We start from the raw sequence: 13065 nt of genomic DNA, 5'->3' as shown, positions 1-13065 counted from the left end.
CTATAGTATACTAGTGGTAAGAGAATCGATTCCAGTATCAGAAAAGCCTGGCTTTAGACCTAGTTCTGCCAATTATCTTGACCTTGAGCAAATGATTTAACCATTCTGGGCCTCTGTTTTCCCATCTGTAAACTGACAACAATGATAGGAACTACCTCAAAAGGATTAAATGAAAGGATTAAATACAAGGATACAGATAAAGTGTTCATCAGAGAGTAAGCTCTCTATTCTTTCCCCTACTGCACCTGAATGGAAAAAGTTTTTGCGCTCTGTTTTATATAAAGGCTGTTTAGCCTCCCTGAAAAGGGGCAAGGGAAACAGTATAAAGGAACGAAGGTTTGAAGCCTTCAACTAGACAGTTGGGCTGGAAAGGAAACAAGATGGCACTGAGGAGTGAAACGAGACGCAGCCAGGGGAAAGTAGGGGCCAGACCACCAAAAACTTCTGGGGTAAACTTAAGGGGATTGACTTTGCCACGAAAGACAGGAAACTGCTAAAAGTTTTTAAGCAGAAGAGTGATATAATTTGGCCAGCAATCATGAGGCTTTTACAGAGAAACATACTTTCAAAATGGTAATAAACCAAAGCATATAAAAACCTGTTTACATGATAAAAAACTGACTTCTATGTAGCAGCTGATTGTATTGGCTGAACTAACCTGAGCTTCTTGTCTTAGGATAGCACCTTGTTTATTAGGAAATCTACATGCCTACACCCACTACAAAAAAGTAGTTTCAATAATGTAAAGTAGGGGGGCGCCTGGGTGGCTCAGTCGGTTAAGCGGCCGACTTCGGCTCAGGTCATGATCTCGTGGTCCGTGAGTTTGAGCCCCGCATCGGGCTCTGTGCTGACAGCTCAGAGCCTGGAGCCTGTTTCAGATTCTATGTCTCCCTCTCTCTGATCCTCCCCCGTTCATGCTCTGTCTCTCTCTGTCTCAAAAATAAATAAACATTAAAAAAAAAATTTAAAAAAAAATAATGTAAAGTAGGCAAAGCATGATGTGAAAGAGCAAATTTCATGCTTTATTCAAAGTTTTTAATATCTTAATTTTGTGAAAAATCAATTTCTCAATCAGATCTCTGAAGCAACTCAGATATTAATATTAGGAGCAAGTGATTCAGATTCCTAAATTAACACAATCAATTGACTATCTGAATCTCTTCAGATAAAAATGGTTATGAAGCAGAAATTTTTTTTTCATTTTTTTTTTTTTTTTTAGAAGTGGGGTTTCAAACTGTCTACAGTACATGAAGTGAACTGGATACATGGAAATTACCCACATAATTAGATGAGCCTAAAAGTCAAATAAAATAAACCAGATTATAATACCCACTAAGTGACTTAATTACCTGATTACCTTAATAAAAGTAATAGGCTAATTCCTAAGATCTATTGCTTAGAAAACCTTTAGGCAATTTAAATTTCTTAGGGATTGAAAGTTCAAAACCTAACTGAACAAAAATTATAAATTTCATCATCCACCTGACATCAAAAAAAAAAAAAGCTATTGAGAAGAAGGGACAAAAATGTACAAGCAATATATGAGAATAAAGCAATTTTAAAAAGTCAATTTACATAATATATCACAAAGCCAGAAAAAATACAATTTGTTAAATGTTTTCCATATGTTATATTTTTCAATCCTTATAACCACCTTGTGACATAGATTCTATTTCCTCATTTTATACATAAAGATTCTGAAACTTAGGGAATTTAAATAACTTGACAAAGCTCATATAGCTACTATGAGGCTGACATTATGAGCGTCTGGAATGGTTTTTCTTTCTGAAAAATTTCAGCACTCAATTCCCATCATATCTAATCCAGATGAACATTTGGAGAATGTTAGAGCAGATAAAGTCCTTAGTATTCATTTAATTCCTTATTTTACCAAAGAGGAAACTGGCCTGAAGAGATTGACTGACTAGTTCAAGGACATACAGAACTAAAACTAAAAACCGTATCTCCTTTTCAGAATTCACTGAACCTCACTGCGATATTTTTGTTAAGCTAAACAGATAGATATGTTGGCACACTGCACTTAATTCAACCTAACCCAACTAAAATCTGGGTATTTTTCCAGTGACAGACTGTTCAAATCTCACCACTGAAGATGAACTAGGTTGGGCTTGGCTGAAATACTCGTCAAGTAGCCACTGGATTCCAGGAAGCCAATTATTAGGGGACAGGAATTTCTATTCGAGATAGGCCAGAACATCAAGCACTAGAGGGAAAAGCCAACTGACAGCCAGTTAGGGTGATCAGAGGTTCAAAAACCTGAGTGACCAAGTACAAACAAAGTCTAAAAGGCCACAGACAGGTTCAAGGTCCCAGAGATAGGATTAGAGCAAAAGCAAATTAGAAATGAGAGGTGGGGTGGACTGGCTTCCTGGATGAGTGCTTGCGTAACTGTTTCATAGGGCAGCAGAGGTGGGTCTAGAGTGGGTTCGGGAAGCCTTGGGAAAAGGGGAAGGATAAGCACATAGTAAAGAGGCACACTGAAGCATCATTCTCTGAAGAGAGTTCTCCTCTATATAAAAGCAGCCTGGTTTACAGGAAGGACCAGCTTTTGAACAAATGATTATATAAAAATTCATATTTATCGTATAAATAATTTAAGGGAGGAGAATAGTCCTGTCTATTCAATATTTTAACATTATCCAGTTTTCAAATGAGAAAACTAGGGCACAGGGAATGTGGTTATTCATTTAAAGTTCTCAAGTTCATTATTACAAAATATATGAAGCCAGGTCTTCTAAGCCTACCATTTCCATATTTATTGTCCGTCATGATAAAGTCAAACTAAGGGTGATCCCCTGGAAGCTATAATTCGACTTCTGCAAAACAAGCATATGCCAAAATATTCTCGTCCACCACCCCAAGCGACAAAGACTTCGGCCAATTTGTCAACATTCCAAATTGTCTTGAAAATTTACTGTAGAGGTCTAAGTATCATATAAGACCTAGAGCATCATGCTTAATGCTTTTAATTTTTATTTTACATATGTAGTCAAACTCCTTTTAACAAATAACACACAGATGCACACACAGATAATTGTATTTAATAAAGACAGCTTACCTTTAAGTCACTTCCTGGTAGCGTGCCTACTCCATCTTTCCAGTCCATAACACTGAATACATCAAATTCTTGACCACTTGTGCTAGAGGCAGATTCAGTCATGATTTATTTTGGAACCTGGAAGGGGGAAAAAAGGCAGATCATTAAATACTGCACATAAAAATCAGTTTTTATTTTAGTGGTCACTGCTTTGGTTTCCCTTAATTACATAATTGTCTTGATCACAATATCCCATATCCATAGATCTAGAATTAAGTGCTTCGAAAATATCACTAACATTTTTTCTAGTACAATCCCTGGTAAATTTATGTATTTTTTAAAATATTTACTTTGAGAAAGACAGAGTATGCATGCGCACATGAGCAGGGGAGGGGCAGAGACAAGGAGAGAGAGAATCTAAGCCGGCTCCGTGCTGTCAGTGCACAGCCAATCACGGGGATCAATCATGCCGATCGTGGGAACATGACCTGAGCCGAAATCAAGAGTCACTTAACTGAGCCACCCAAGCACCCCCTAATCCCTGGTAAATTAAAGAGGAAAGAATATACCTAAAATTTGTAAAGTGTCAATGTTTCTATTCTTAAAAAAGGAATTCACCTTTTCATAGCACATTCACTTAAAACAAAAAGTCATGATATATATCAACAGAATTTCTTGCCCACTAAGTAGGGGGTTTTGTTGTTGTTGTTTGAAGATATTGATGACAGAGTGGGTATGGATAAAGGACAAGACATTAAATGTTAATAAGCAAAATGAAACCTTTTCGATGATAAAAAAGAACAAGAAAATTCCAGTCCATTAGGACTATCATCTATGCTAATTTGTCAGTTAAGTTTGTTGTATCAATTCGACAAATACATGGTATGATTGACTCTCTCAGTAAATTGATTTTTTGAATTCAGTTGAGATATCCACTAATTTGAGGTTCTGGAAAATAGGAAAACAGTCTTAAAATATACAGCAAACACTAATAATAAGGCTATGTTAAGAAAACCAAGTCAACTAGCTAAACTGTGATAATCTGTTTTTCATTTTTCTAAACTGCAAAACAGTTTTCCATAATCATATTGTTAGTAATTGTATTGAGACTGTTATCCTGAGACTGTTGTCTATGTGGTATGGGATAAAAGTAGTAATTATGTTGGTGTCATTGATAAGCAATGGAAGATGGATTAAAGTCCTAGGTTCAGTTGGTTAAGCATCTGACTTCGGCTCAGATCATGATCTCATGGTTCATGGGTTCGAGCCCTGCATCAGGCTCTGTGCCAACAGCTCAGATCCTAGAGCCTGCTTTGGATTCTGTGTCTCCCTCTTTATGCCCCTCCCCCCTCACACTCTGTCTCTATCTCTCAAAACTGAATAAACATTAAAACAAATTTTTTTACAGATTTTTGGACACAAGTGGTGGAGGAACAGAGAGAGATGGAGACTGAGGCTCCGAAGCAGGCTCTGCGCTGAGAGCTGAGACCCGATGTGGAGCTCAAGCTCACAAACCATGAGATCATGACCTGAGCCAAAGCTGGACCCTTAACCAATTGAGCCACCCAGGTGTCCCTAAATTTTAATCTTTTAATGCATTTTAATCTTAAAAAAAATTGCATATTTTCTAGCCTTGCCCACTGACAGAATCTAGAAACAACCACCAATCAACAGTGATGAGCAGCCAAGTGCTCAGACTGTGGCCTCTAAATACCACTTCTCTGAGGTCTTCCCAGAGAAGGGGCTGATTTCTGTTCAGTGGCAGGAAATGTGCAAGATGAGTCTGGAACTTCTTGTCAAAAAAAAAAAAAAAAAAAAAAAAAAAAAAAGCAAGGAAGCTATCAAAGACAACAGAGATCATATCAAAAGAACTTAGAAACCAACCTCAAGAGGCTCCTGCTGGCCAAAGAATAGTAGCTGCATGAATTGAAACACATCAAATAAGTTTAAATCTAAGAGTTCATACTGACATTGAAAACAAACCAACAAACCAAGAACACCTACTGATCACCTTTTAAGACTACACAGGAACCAACTCATTATCTGGAAAAAGAAACAAGGATTTATCCTGTCTATATTGCATGAGATCCATGAAACTGTATTCCAGGGTAACGCAAATCAATGGCGAGAGGAAGTTTCAGTTTAGAAAGAATTCCTGCTAATAAATAAAAAAGGAATGACAGAACTGAAACATTACCATTTTCAATCCTTGATACATTAATGGCTGCAGGCAATGGCTATCAATGACTACTAAGAATACAAACCCAACACCATCTAGGAAGTAGTCTTGCCATGAAAAAACAAAATCAAACCTAATCTGATCAAGTCCATTTGCAGGAAATACCTGAGACAAAGGAACACGTAAAAATCACACCATAAAAATATACAAAATGGGGCACATGGGTGGCTCAGTCAGTAAAGCATCCGACTTTGGCTCAGGTCATGATCTCATGGTTCGTGAGTTCCAGCCCCATGTCAGGCTCTGTGCGGACAGCTCAGAGCCTGGAGCCTGCTTCCAATTCTGTGTCTCCCTCTCTCTTTGCCCCTCCTCCCACTTGCACTCCCTCTCTCACTCTCAAAAATAAACAAACATAATTTTTTTTTTTTTTTAATATAAGAAGTAAAATTCAGACTGTCAGAAACTCTTCAGCAACATTCCTCAAAGTGTGGTCCACAGACCCTGGGAAGACCTGAGACCTTTTCAAAAGGTCCAAGAAGTCAGAATCATTTTCATAAAAATACTAACACATTATTTGCCTTCTGCGCTATGCTGACATCTGCGCGGATGGTACAAAAGCAACAGTGGGTAAAACTGCTGGAGTAGCGGCTCCCAAGTAGGCAGCAGTCATTGCAGCCTTTACCGCCAGGTACTGATGGTAAACAAATGCTGGTTTCGCTAAACAGCATCCTTGATGAAGCAAAATAGTAATTTTCATTAAGTCTGGATATTTGAATACGTATCTTTTTAACATTCTGTGTGGTGAAATAGAAAGCACCCATAAAGCGCTCTGGTGCGTCAGAGTACCAAGGGAAAGCACCTGTGAACTGTCTGAGATGCAAGTTGAACAAGCTGCTTTTTTCACGGAGCGCATTTTTATTTAACAAACTACGTTTCTTCGGGTTTGGCTATTTGGCAAATATTTTGTCAAGAACAAACGAAGCGAGCCTGTTGACATCAAGGAAAACACTGACAGCATTTGTTGCTGAAGATCCATTTGAACATTCAAGGGATAATCATGATTCCGGAAAACGTGTATCTACCACCATGAGCCTGAGAGCTTCCCAGTAGCTACATATTTTCTAAGAAGATGGGTGGTGATATTGATGAGAGGGATTTTTTAAATATTTTATATTTGACCTATGTCAACATCTGGGAGATTTGCATAATTCAGTGATGCAGTATTTTCCAAATAACCAATGCTTGATGTCACAAAATTATGCATAAGTAAAGCATCCAATCAAAGTACGTGACAGACCGATGGATTTTAATATAACACAGTATGAAAAGTTCATTGTTAGGGTTTCAGACTGCCCACTGCAACTTACCTTTAAGAAACTACCACTTGTCAACTTTTGGTGTAGTATCATAGAAGAATGTCCACCATTAAATGAAAAAAAATACTCCTCCCCTTTTCCAAACTCACATCTGTGTGAAGCAGATTTTCTTCACACACTTCAACCAAAACAACATACTGCAACAGACTGAATGCAGGAGCAGATATGAAAATCCAGCTCTCTTCTATTAAGCCAGGCATTAAAGAGATTTGCAAAAATGTAAAACAGTGCCATTTCTCTCATTTTTTAATTTTGGAAACTATGATTACATTTCATTTAAATTGTGCAGACACATGTTAATATAATGAGTCTGCTACTGTTATTTTGAAAAGTAAATACATAGTTTAAATTATCTATTTTAATTTTGAATACAGTAGATATTAATAGATATAACCCATACAAACAACAGCTCCTTGGGGTTTTCAATCATTCTTAAGAGTGTCAAGGAGACTTGAGACCAAAGAGTATGAGAGCCACTGCTGTGTAGGATAAAAACTGGCTTTTGGCCACATGGACACATATATGCACAGAAGGCACAGAGTAAAACAAACAAACAAACAAACAAACAAACAAATAGATGGAAGAGGAAATCTAAAATTTAGATTAAGGTATTTAAAAGACATTAATAAATCACAATATCATAATTCATAGATCTGTTTGGACCCTGATTTAAACTTTTTTTTTTTTTTTTAATTTTTAGGTTTTGAGAGAGAGAGAGAGGGAGATAGAGAGAGAGAGAGAGAGACCGCGCACATGTGCATGCGGGAGGGGGGCAGAGGGAGAGAGAGGGAGAAGCTGAAGTAGGCTCCATGCTCAGTGTGGAACCCAACCAATGCCACAACCCTGGGATCATGACCTGAGCTGAAATGAAGAGTCAGATGCTCAACCAACTAAGCCGCCCAGGCATCCCTAACCTATTTTTTAAAGAAGAAAATGATGGTTAGACAGGAAGGGAAGGCTAAATGCCAGTGGCTATTTGATGATATACAAAAATGCTGCTTTTTCTAGAGGGATGATCACGGCATGCACTTTTAAAAGGGGACTTCATGCTTGTCAACTGAAACTGACAGATGGAATGATTAAGTTAGGAATTTGCCATAAATCAGTCAAGAGCGTGAAGTGGTAAAATAAAGAGGCAACGTGCTGGTAATTCTCAAGAAGTGTGAGGGACCCAGTTTATTATACTACATCTTACTTCTGTGTGTGCTTGCAAAATTCCATAAAAGAAATACATTTTAAGGGCAGTCTCTTTAGATATAGAATATACATTTATTTTTAAATGGTCAATAGAAAAAAAAAATAAACCTGTGTTTCTCTGAATTATAGCTATCTTTTGTTGAAGTTTATTAGACACCTCCATATTCTTTCTTCCTTTGTCCTCTTTAAATGAGCCAGTGTCAAATGTTATATATTAAGTCTATTTCTGATCATTTCAAAATTTATACAGTCTGAATTTGAAGATGCACTGGATTTCACTACCATTAGGACTTAATCCTTAAAAGAGGAACTAAGATGTGAAGGCTTGAAGGAGATTAATTTAAGAAATAGTGAATTAGTAAGTGAATTACGGCTTGTCCTTACGGTCTCTAGGACTCCTACCTCACTTGAGATCAGCAACAAAATTGACTTCCCTTGTAAGTGCTGTAGGAGGGGCAACTTTTTCTTGATAGACAGTAGAGAGACAGAATAATTTTTCCCTTGGTGGATAAACTGGGTAAAACCCAAATGATCCGTTGAAAAGAAAAGTTTTACTGTTCTTTTTTAATTACAATAACATTTATTCACCAGGTACTCAGTGTCAGACATAATACGTATACTTTGTAATTTATTAATTCCATTTCACCTTCCAGAAAAGGATTCAAAGCACAATTTATATATACTATTTCATTTATTTCTGTCTCACAAAAAGATGGGTTCTATTATCCTTCCAGTATACGTTGAAGAAAGTGAGTTGCAGAGTTCAGTAATTCACCCAAAAGCATATTTGGTGGCATACCCAAGATCTGAATCCAGGTCAGTCTGATTCCAATCCTGGGCTTTTTTCCCCCAACCATTGTCCTGTCTTGTCTCAGTCTTATCCCTCTAAGAATCTGGCTAAACCAACTTTTCTCTATGTAACTACTCAGGCATGACAAATCCAGAAACCCGTTTACCAGGGTCAAAGTGCTTGATTTATGTATATCAGTGCAATGTGTATCCTTTCAATAAAATATTATCAAATACATGCGTATTAACAAATTGTCATTAAGACACGTATGCAACAGGAATCGAATTTCCCACCCAAAACACAAACGCATAAAATTCACAACAGCAAAATCCTGTCTGTGACTAGAAGGAGCAGAAAGAAGAAATAGGAAAGTTAGCACTGTACAAAACCTGCAGTAAATGCCCATGACACGTTTTTGGAAATACAAAACACTGGTAATGCTATACAGTGTACCTTGCGTATAAACACATATCTAAAATTTATTAAAAAACTGTTTCCCTTCATTGTTCTAAGGTTTGTGAATAGTTGTATAAAATATTTTAGCATAAGAATATTTACCATGTGGTCTTTCCCATTATCTGATTTTGAAGCAAAATGGCTACTTGCACTACCACAGGAAGTCTGAAAGGCTAGGACAGATCAGGTATTTTTCTATCATCTCTTCATCAGACAGAACAGCCATCAACCAGCATGATTTTCACAGAAGCTGCTTCTTCATGACAGCCTAAGTCTCCCTCTCTGGTTTTCAGCCTCCATAAGCGTGCACACTTGCATATATACAAAGTCCTTTCACTGCAATTAGCTGGGTTCCTAAGAACGAAGCACATTTCTTAGAAGCACAGGTTTTATGTTTTCTTTGTCACCTGGCACTATTCCACAATCCCATATATAACTATATTCCACGGACCATAAAAAGCAGGTAGGTAACAGAGTCACTCACAGTGCAGGTCAGACAGCATTTCTCATTCTGCAGAAAATCTCATCCCAAATCTCTTGTTAACGATGCCGAGGTTTCCTAAGAAGTACCTTAAAAGTGCCCCATGAGGGATCCTCTGTGCTATCAGCCAAGATCTACCACTTTCCTCCCAATAACCTCTTCTAAATCCTAAGGATCTCCAGCCACTGCTGACGTCAAAAAGGACCACTCTGGAGTTCACATATCCAGCAAATACACCAATGCAGCTTTTGATTCCCACTAGCTTTCATATCATGGCCGGAAATGGCTAAAATCAAGGCTTCTGATGTCCAATGTGCTTCTGTGGACGCCCATTGTTAGGAGCCACCCATTGTTAGGAGCCACTGACTTTACTGAAGGCAGACACCATTACTGCTGGCACCTATTCAGATGTATTCTACTTCCAAAGCCCCCCTCTGTGAAACAGTTCACTGTCACTTTGACTCATTTTTATTACAATCTTCTTGCCCTAAGCCTCCAACAAAAGGGCTGGAAGACAGATTAAATGACATGCAACACTGTACTCAGAATTACCTTCTGTATCTTTCTCCTGCAGGATTCCTTGTCTCCAAACCAAAGCTGTGCAACTTGCCTTTCCCTTGGGACACTGTATCTAATGGATGAACTTCCTCAGTCTCTGGAATTCTCGGCCTACCATATAACACTAGTTTGCAAGAAACATCAGGCAGTGAGGAGATTAGTTAATATTTTCAAAAATTCTGTTACGAGAATATGGGGAACCAGGCCCCCTCATGTATTGATAGTGGCATTATAAATTAAAACAACCTCTCTGGAGATCAATTTCCAAGAACATATCCTCCAATTCAGTAGTTCTACTCACAGAAATTCATTCTATAGATACTCACATGGGTCTGTTTGTAATGTTAAAATAACTGGAAAACAATCCAAAAGTCCATCGATTAAGGACAACTGTGGTACATCAATACAGTATATAATGCCATTAGAAAAAACAGTGAGGAAGCTCTTTACATTCTGATACAGAAAAAGCTCCATGACACTACTAATACTCTAATTTTGTGCAAGGTATAAAAACTGTGTGCTACCATTTCTTTTTTTCTTTAAGTTTATTTTGAGAGAGAGAATGAAAGAGAAAGAGAGAGAATGAGAGAGAAAGAGAAAGAGAGAACAAGAGAGTGAGTGAGAGAGACAGTGCATGTGCATGTACTTTGGGGAAAGGGCAGAGAGAGAGAGAGGGAGGGAGAGAGAGAGAGAGTCCCAAGCAGGCTCTGTACTTTCAGCACAGAGCCTGATGCCGGGCTCGATCTCACGAACCACAAGATCATGACGTGAGCCAAAATCAAATCAGACGCTTAACTAAGTGAGCCACCCGGGCACTCCTACCATTTCTATAAAACAAAAGGGGAGGTATGTGTGTGTGTGTGTGTGTGTGTGTGTGTGTGTACATACATATACGTGTATATATATGCGCGTATATATACGTGTGTGTATTACTCGTATACGCATACGTTTTCTCTGTAAGGATTCCTCAAAAACTGCTAACAGTGGCTGCCTCCAGGAAGGAGCAATACTTTGCTGAAAAGCCTGTCATGGGAGGAAACTGTCTGGACATCCTTTCACACCTATTGACTGTTTAAATGTTTTTTAAAAGAAATAAATTAATGAAAAAAATGTTTTAAAATCCTTTTCCAGGTTTATTGAGCATAGTCCACGTAATAAAAGGCATGTCTTCCCATGAAAATAGTTAGCTTGTTATTGCTGCCAACAACAGAAGCTTTAGCACAGAAGTCACTAAGGGAAGTCAACTTCCCCAAAGCTCTTGGGTAATTTAAATAGCAGGTATTTAACGATATATGCAAATGCACCAGCTCTACAGATGGATGAGAAGAGGAAGGATAGGGTTTGCTTCTCTACAATTCAGGTATCAGAAGTATACAGTAGATTCCTGGCATTCACAGACTATTTATGGTTTCTACCATTCCGGAGTAGCATCTGAAGTTCCCATGACATTTAGTAATTTGTCATTTTGCAAAGCCACAATTCTGAATGAGACATGCATAAAGCTGAGGGACGAGGACAAGCCCCTGGTCAGCCAAGGTCCAGGTAGGCCCTTACTCACAGCCCTCAGTCTTACACTACGGCCACTGTGAATAAAGAGATAAAACTCTGTTTCTTGTTAAGAAATGAAACAAACACAATTAACTGCTAGTTGATTCTAGTGTTGATGACAGAATGAGGGGCGTATGGAAATGTTTATGAAAGTGATAGGCCCTAGCCACAAAATAGAAGTTTCAGATAAATTAAAGACTGAAATGTCAAATGTAATGATGACTCAGACACATTGTGTGAACAAAACTACCAAATGCTCCAAAAGGAAGTAAGTAGAAAAGATGTGTGAATTTGTTTCAATAAGTGCTCCAGACAGTACAAAAATTGCTCATCAAGCAAGATAAGTAGTTCAGGTCTAGAGAGATCATTTACATTTTTCAGTTATACTTTTGCAATCTGAAGGAAGGAATTGTATGTTACAATGATTTCTTTCAATTTGGGAATTGGCGATTGCCTTGGGATGTATTCTTCACAGACGTCAAGAATCTACCCTTATCTTATTTTGACAAGAGATAAACAGAGTTTGTGTGTCCTTCATAATCCCCCCTTCATACAATCCCTTCATTCATCTCTGCCCTGAGTGGATAAGGCGGTGGCTCTGAGTGAGGGGCTTGGACTCCCCCAGTGCTGAGCTCCTACAGCACCGGCAAGATGATGAACCTACCTGGGGCTGAGATGAAGACAAGATTAACAGTCCTGAGAGATAAGCCACCCAATCTAGGATGCTCAAAATAAACTGAAAGAGTGGGCACTGCCTATAAACCAAAAGTCTCAATCTGCAGATAAGGTGGGAAATAAAGATTATGAAGAAAGGCAGCTACCTATAGCCAGGCCATTCCTGCTCAAACCACAGTTTCAAAATATTATTTCTAGAAGAATGGCTAGCTAATGTTCACTAAAAGCAGTTAAATTGTTTCAATAATGCTACAGTTGCTTTTTTTAGGGTTGTATTTTGTAGCCTTATAGTTAATAGGCACATTTTTCAAAAATAAGGCGTAAAGATGATATGGCTATGAACTGGAAGTGCTTATGAGGATAAACATCACCTCAAAAGCAGAATCGGATTAAAATTCTGCCAGATGACAGAACTGAGATATCAGCACCTGGTGTTGATCAGTTTGGGTTAACAGAGCAACCTATCTTCTGTAAAGAGTCAGGAATGTTAACCCTAAAATCATTACCGCGAACCAAACAAAAATGCAAACTATGCAGGAGAAACCCAGCAAAGAGATACAGAGCAACGTGTATCGGTGAGAAAAGTCCATCTAACGCCTTGCTGCTAAGATGCCCACTTTCATACCATCAACTGAAGCTGGCTTTTTGTTTACTTTGTAGAAGTCATCAGTCGCTAACCAAATGCTCTATCTGGCACACTGTGACCTACAAAAAGTCCTAATATCATTATTCGGTAACATCACCTAA

General features: G+C 38.2%; 1 protein-coding gene across 11 annotated transcripts in view; it reads right to left on the bottom strand.

The window, feature by feature from the left end:
• L3MBTL3 (L3MBTL histone methyl-lysine binding protein 3) overlaps positions 1–13065 on the bottom strand; it is a 130124-nt gene that overhangs the window by 102147 nt on the left and 14912 nt on the right. For all 11 annotated transcript variants that reach the window (XM_078447306.2, XM_078447312.2, XM_078447307.2 and 8 more), the window contains one exon: positions 3080–3196. In XM_078447306.2, coding sequence (XP_078303432.1) covers positions 3080–3181 — 102 coding nt within the window. In that variant the 5' untranslated portion in view covers positions 3182–3196. The remainder of the gene's footprint in view (positions 1–3079; positions 3197–13065) is intronic.

This window comes from Panthera onca, chromosome B2 (assembly GCF_046562875.1).
Source record: "Panthera onca isolate mPanOnc1 chromosome B2, mPanOnc1 haplotype 2, whole genome shotgun sequence".
NCBI classification, from domain to species: Eukaryota; Metazoa; Chordata; class Mammalia; order Carnivora; family Felidae; genus Panthera; species Panthera onca.
This window is presented reverse-complemented; position numbering and strand designations above follow the sequence as displayed.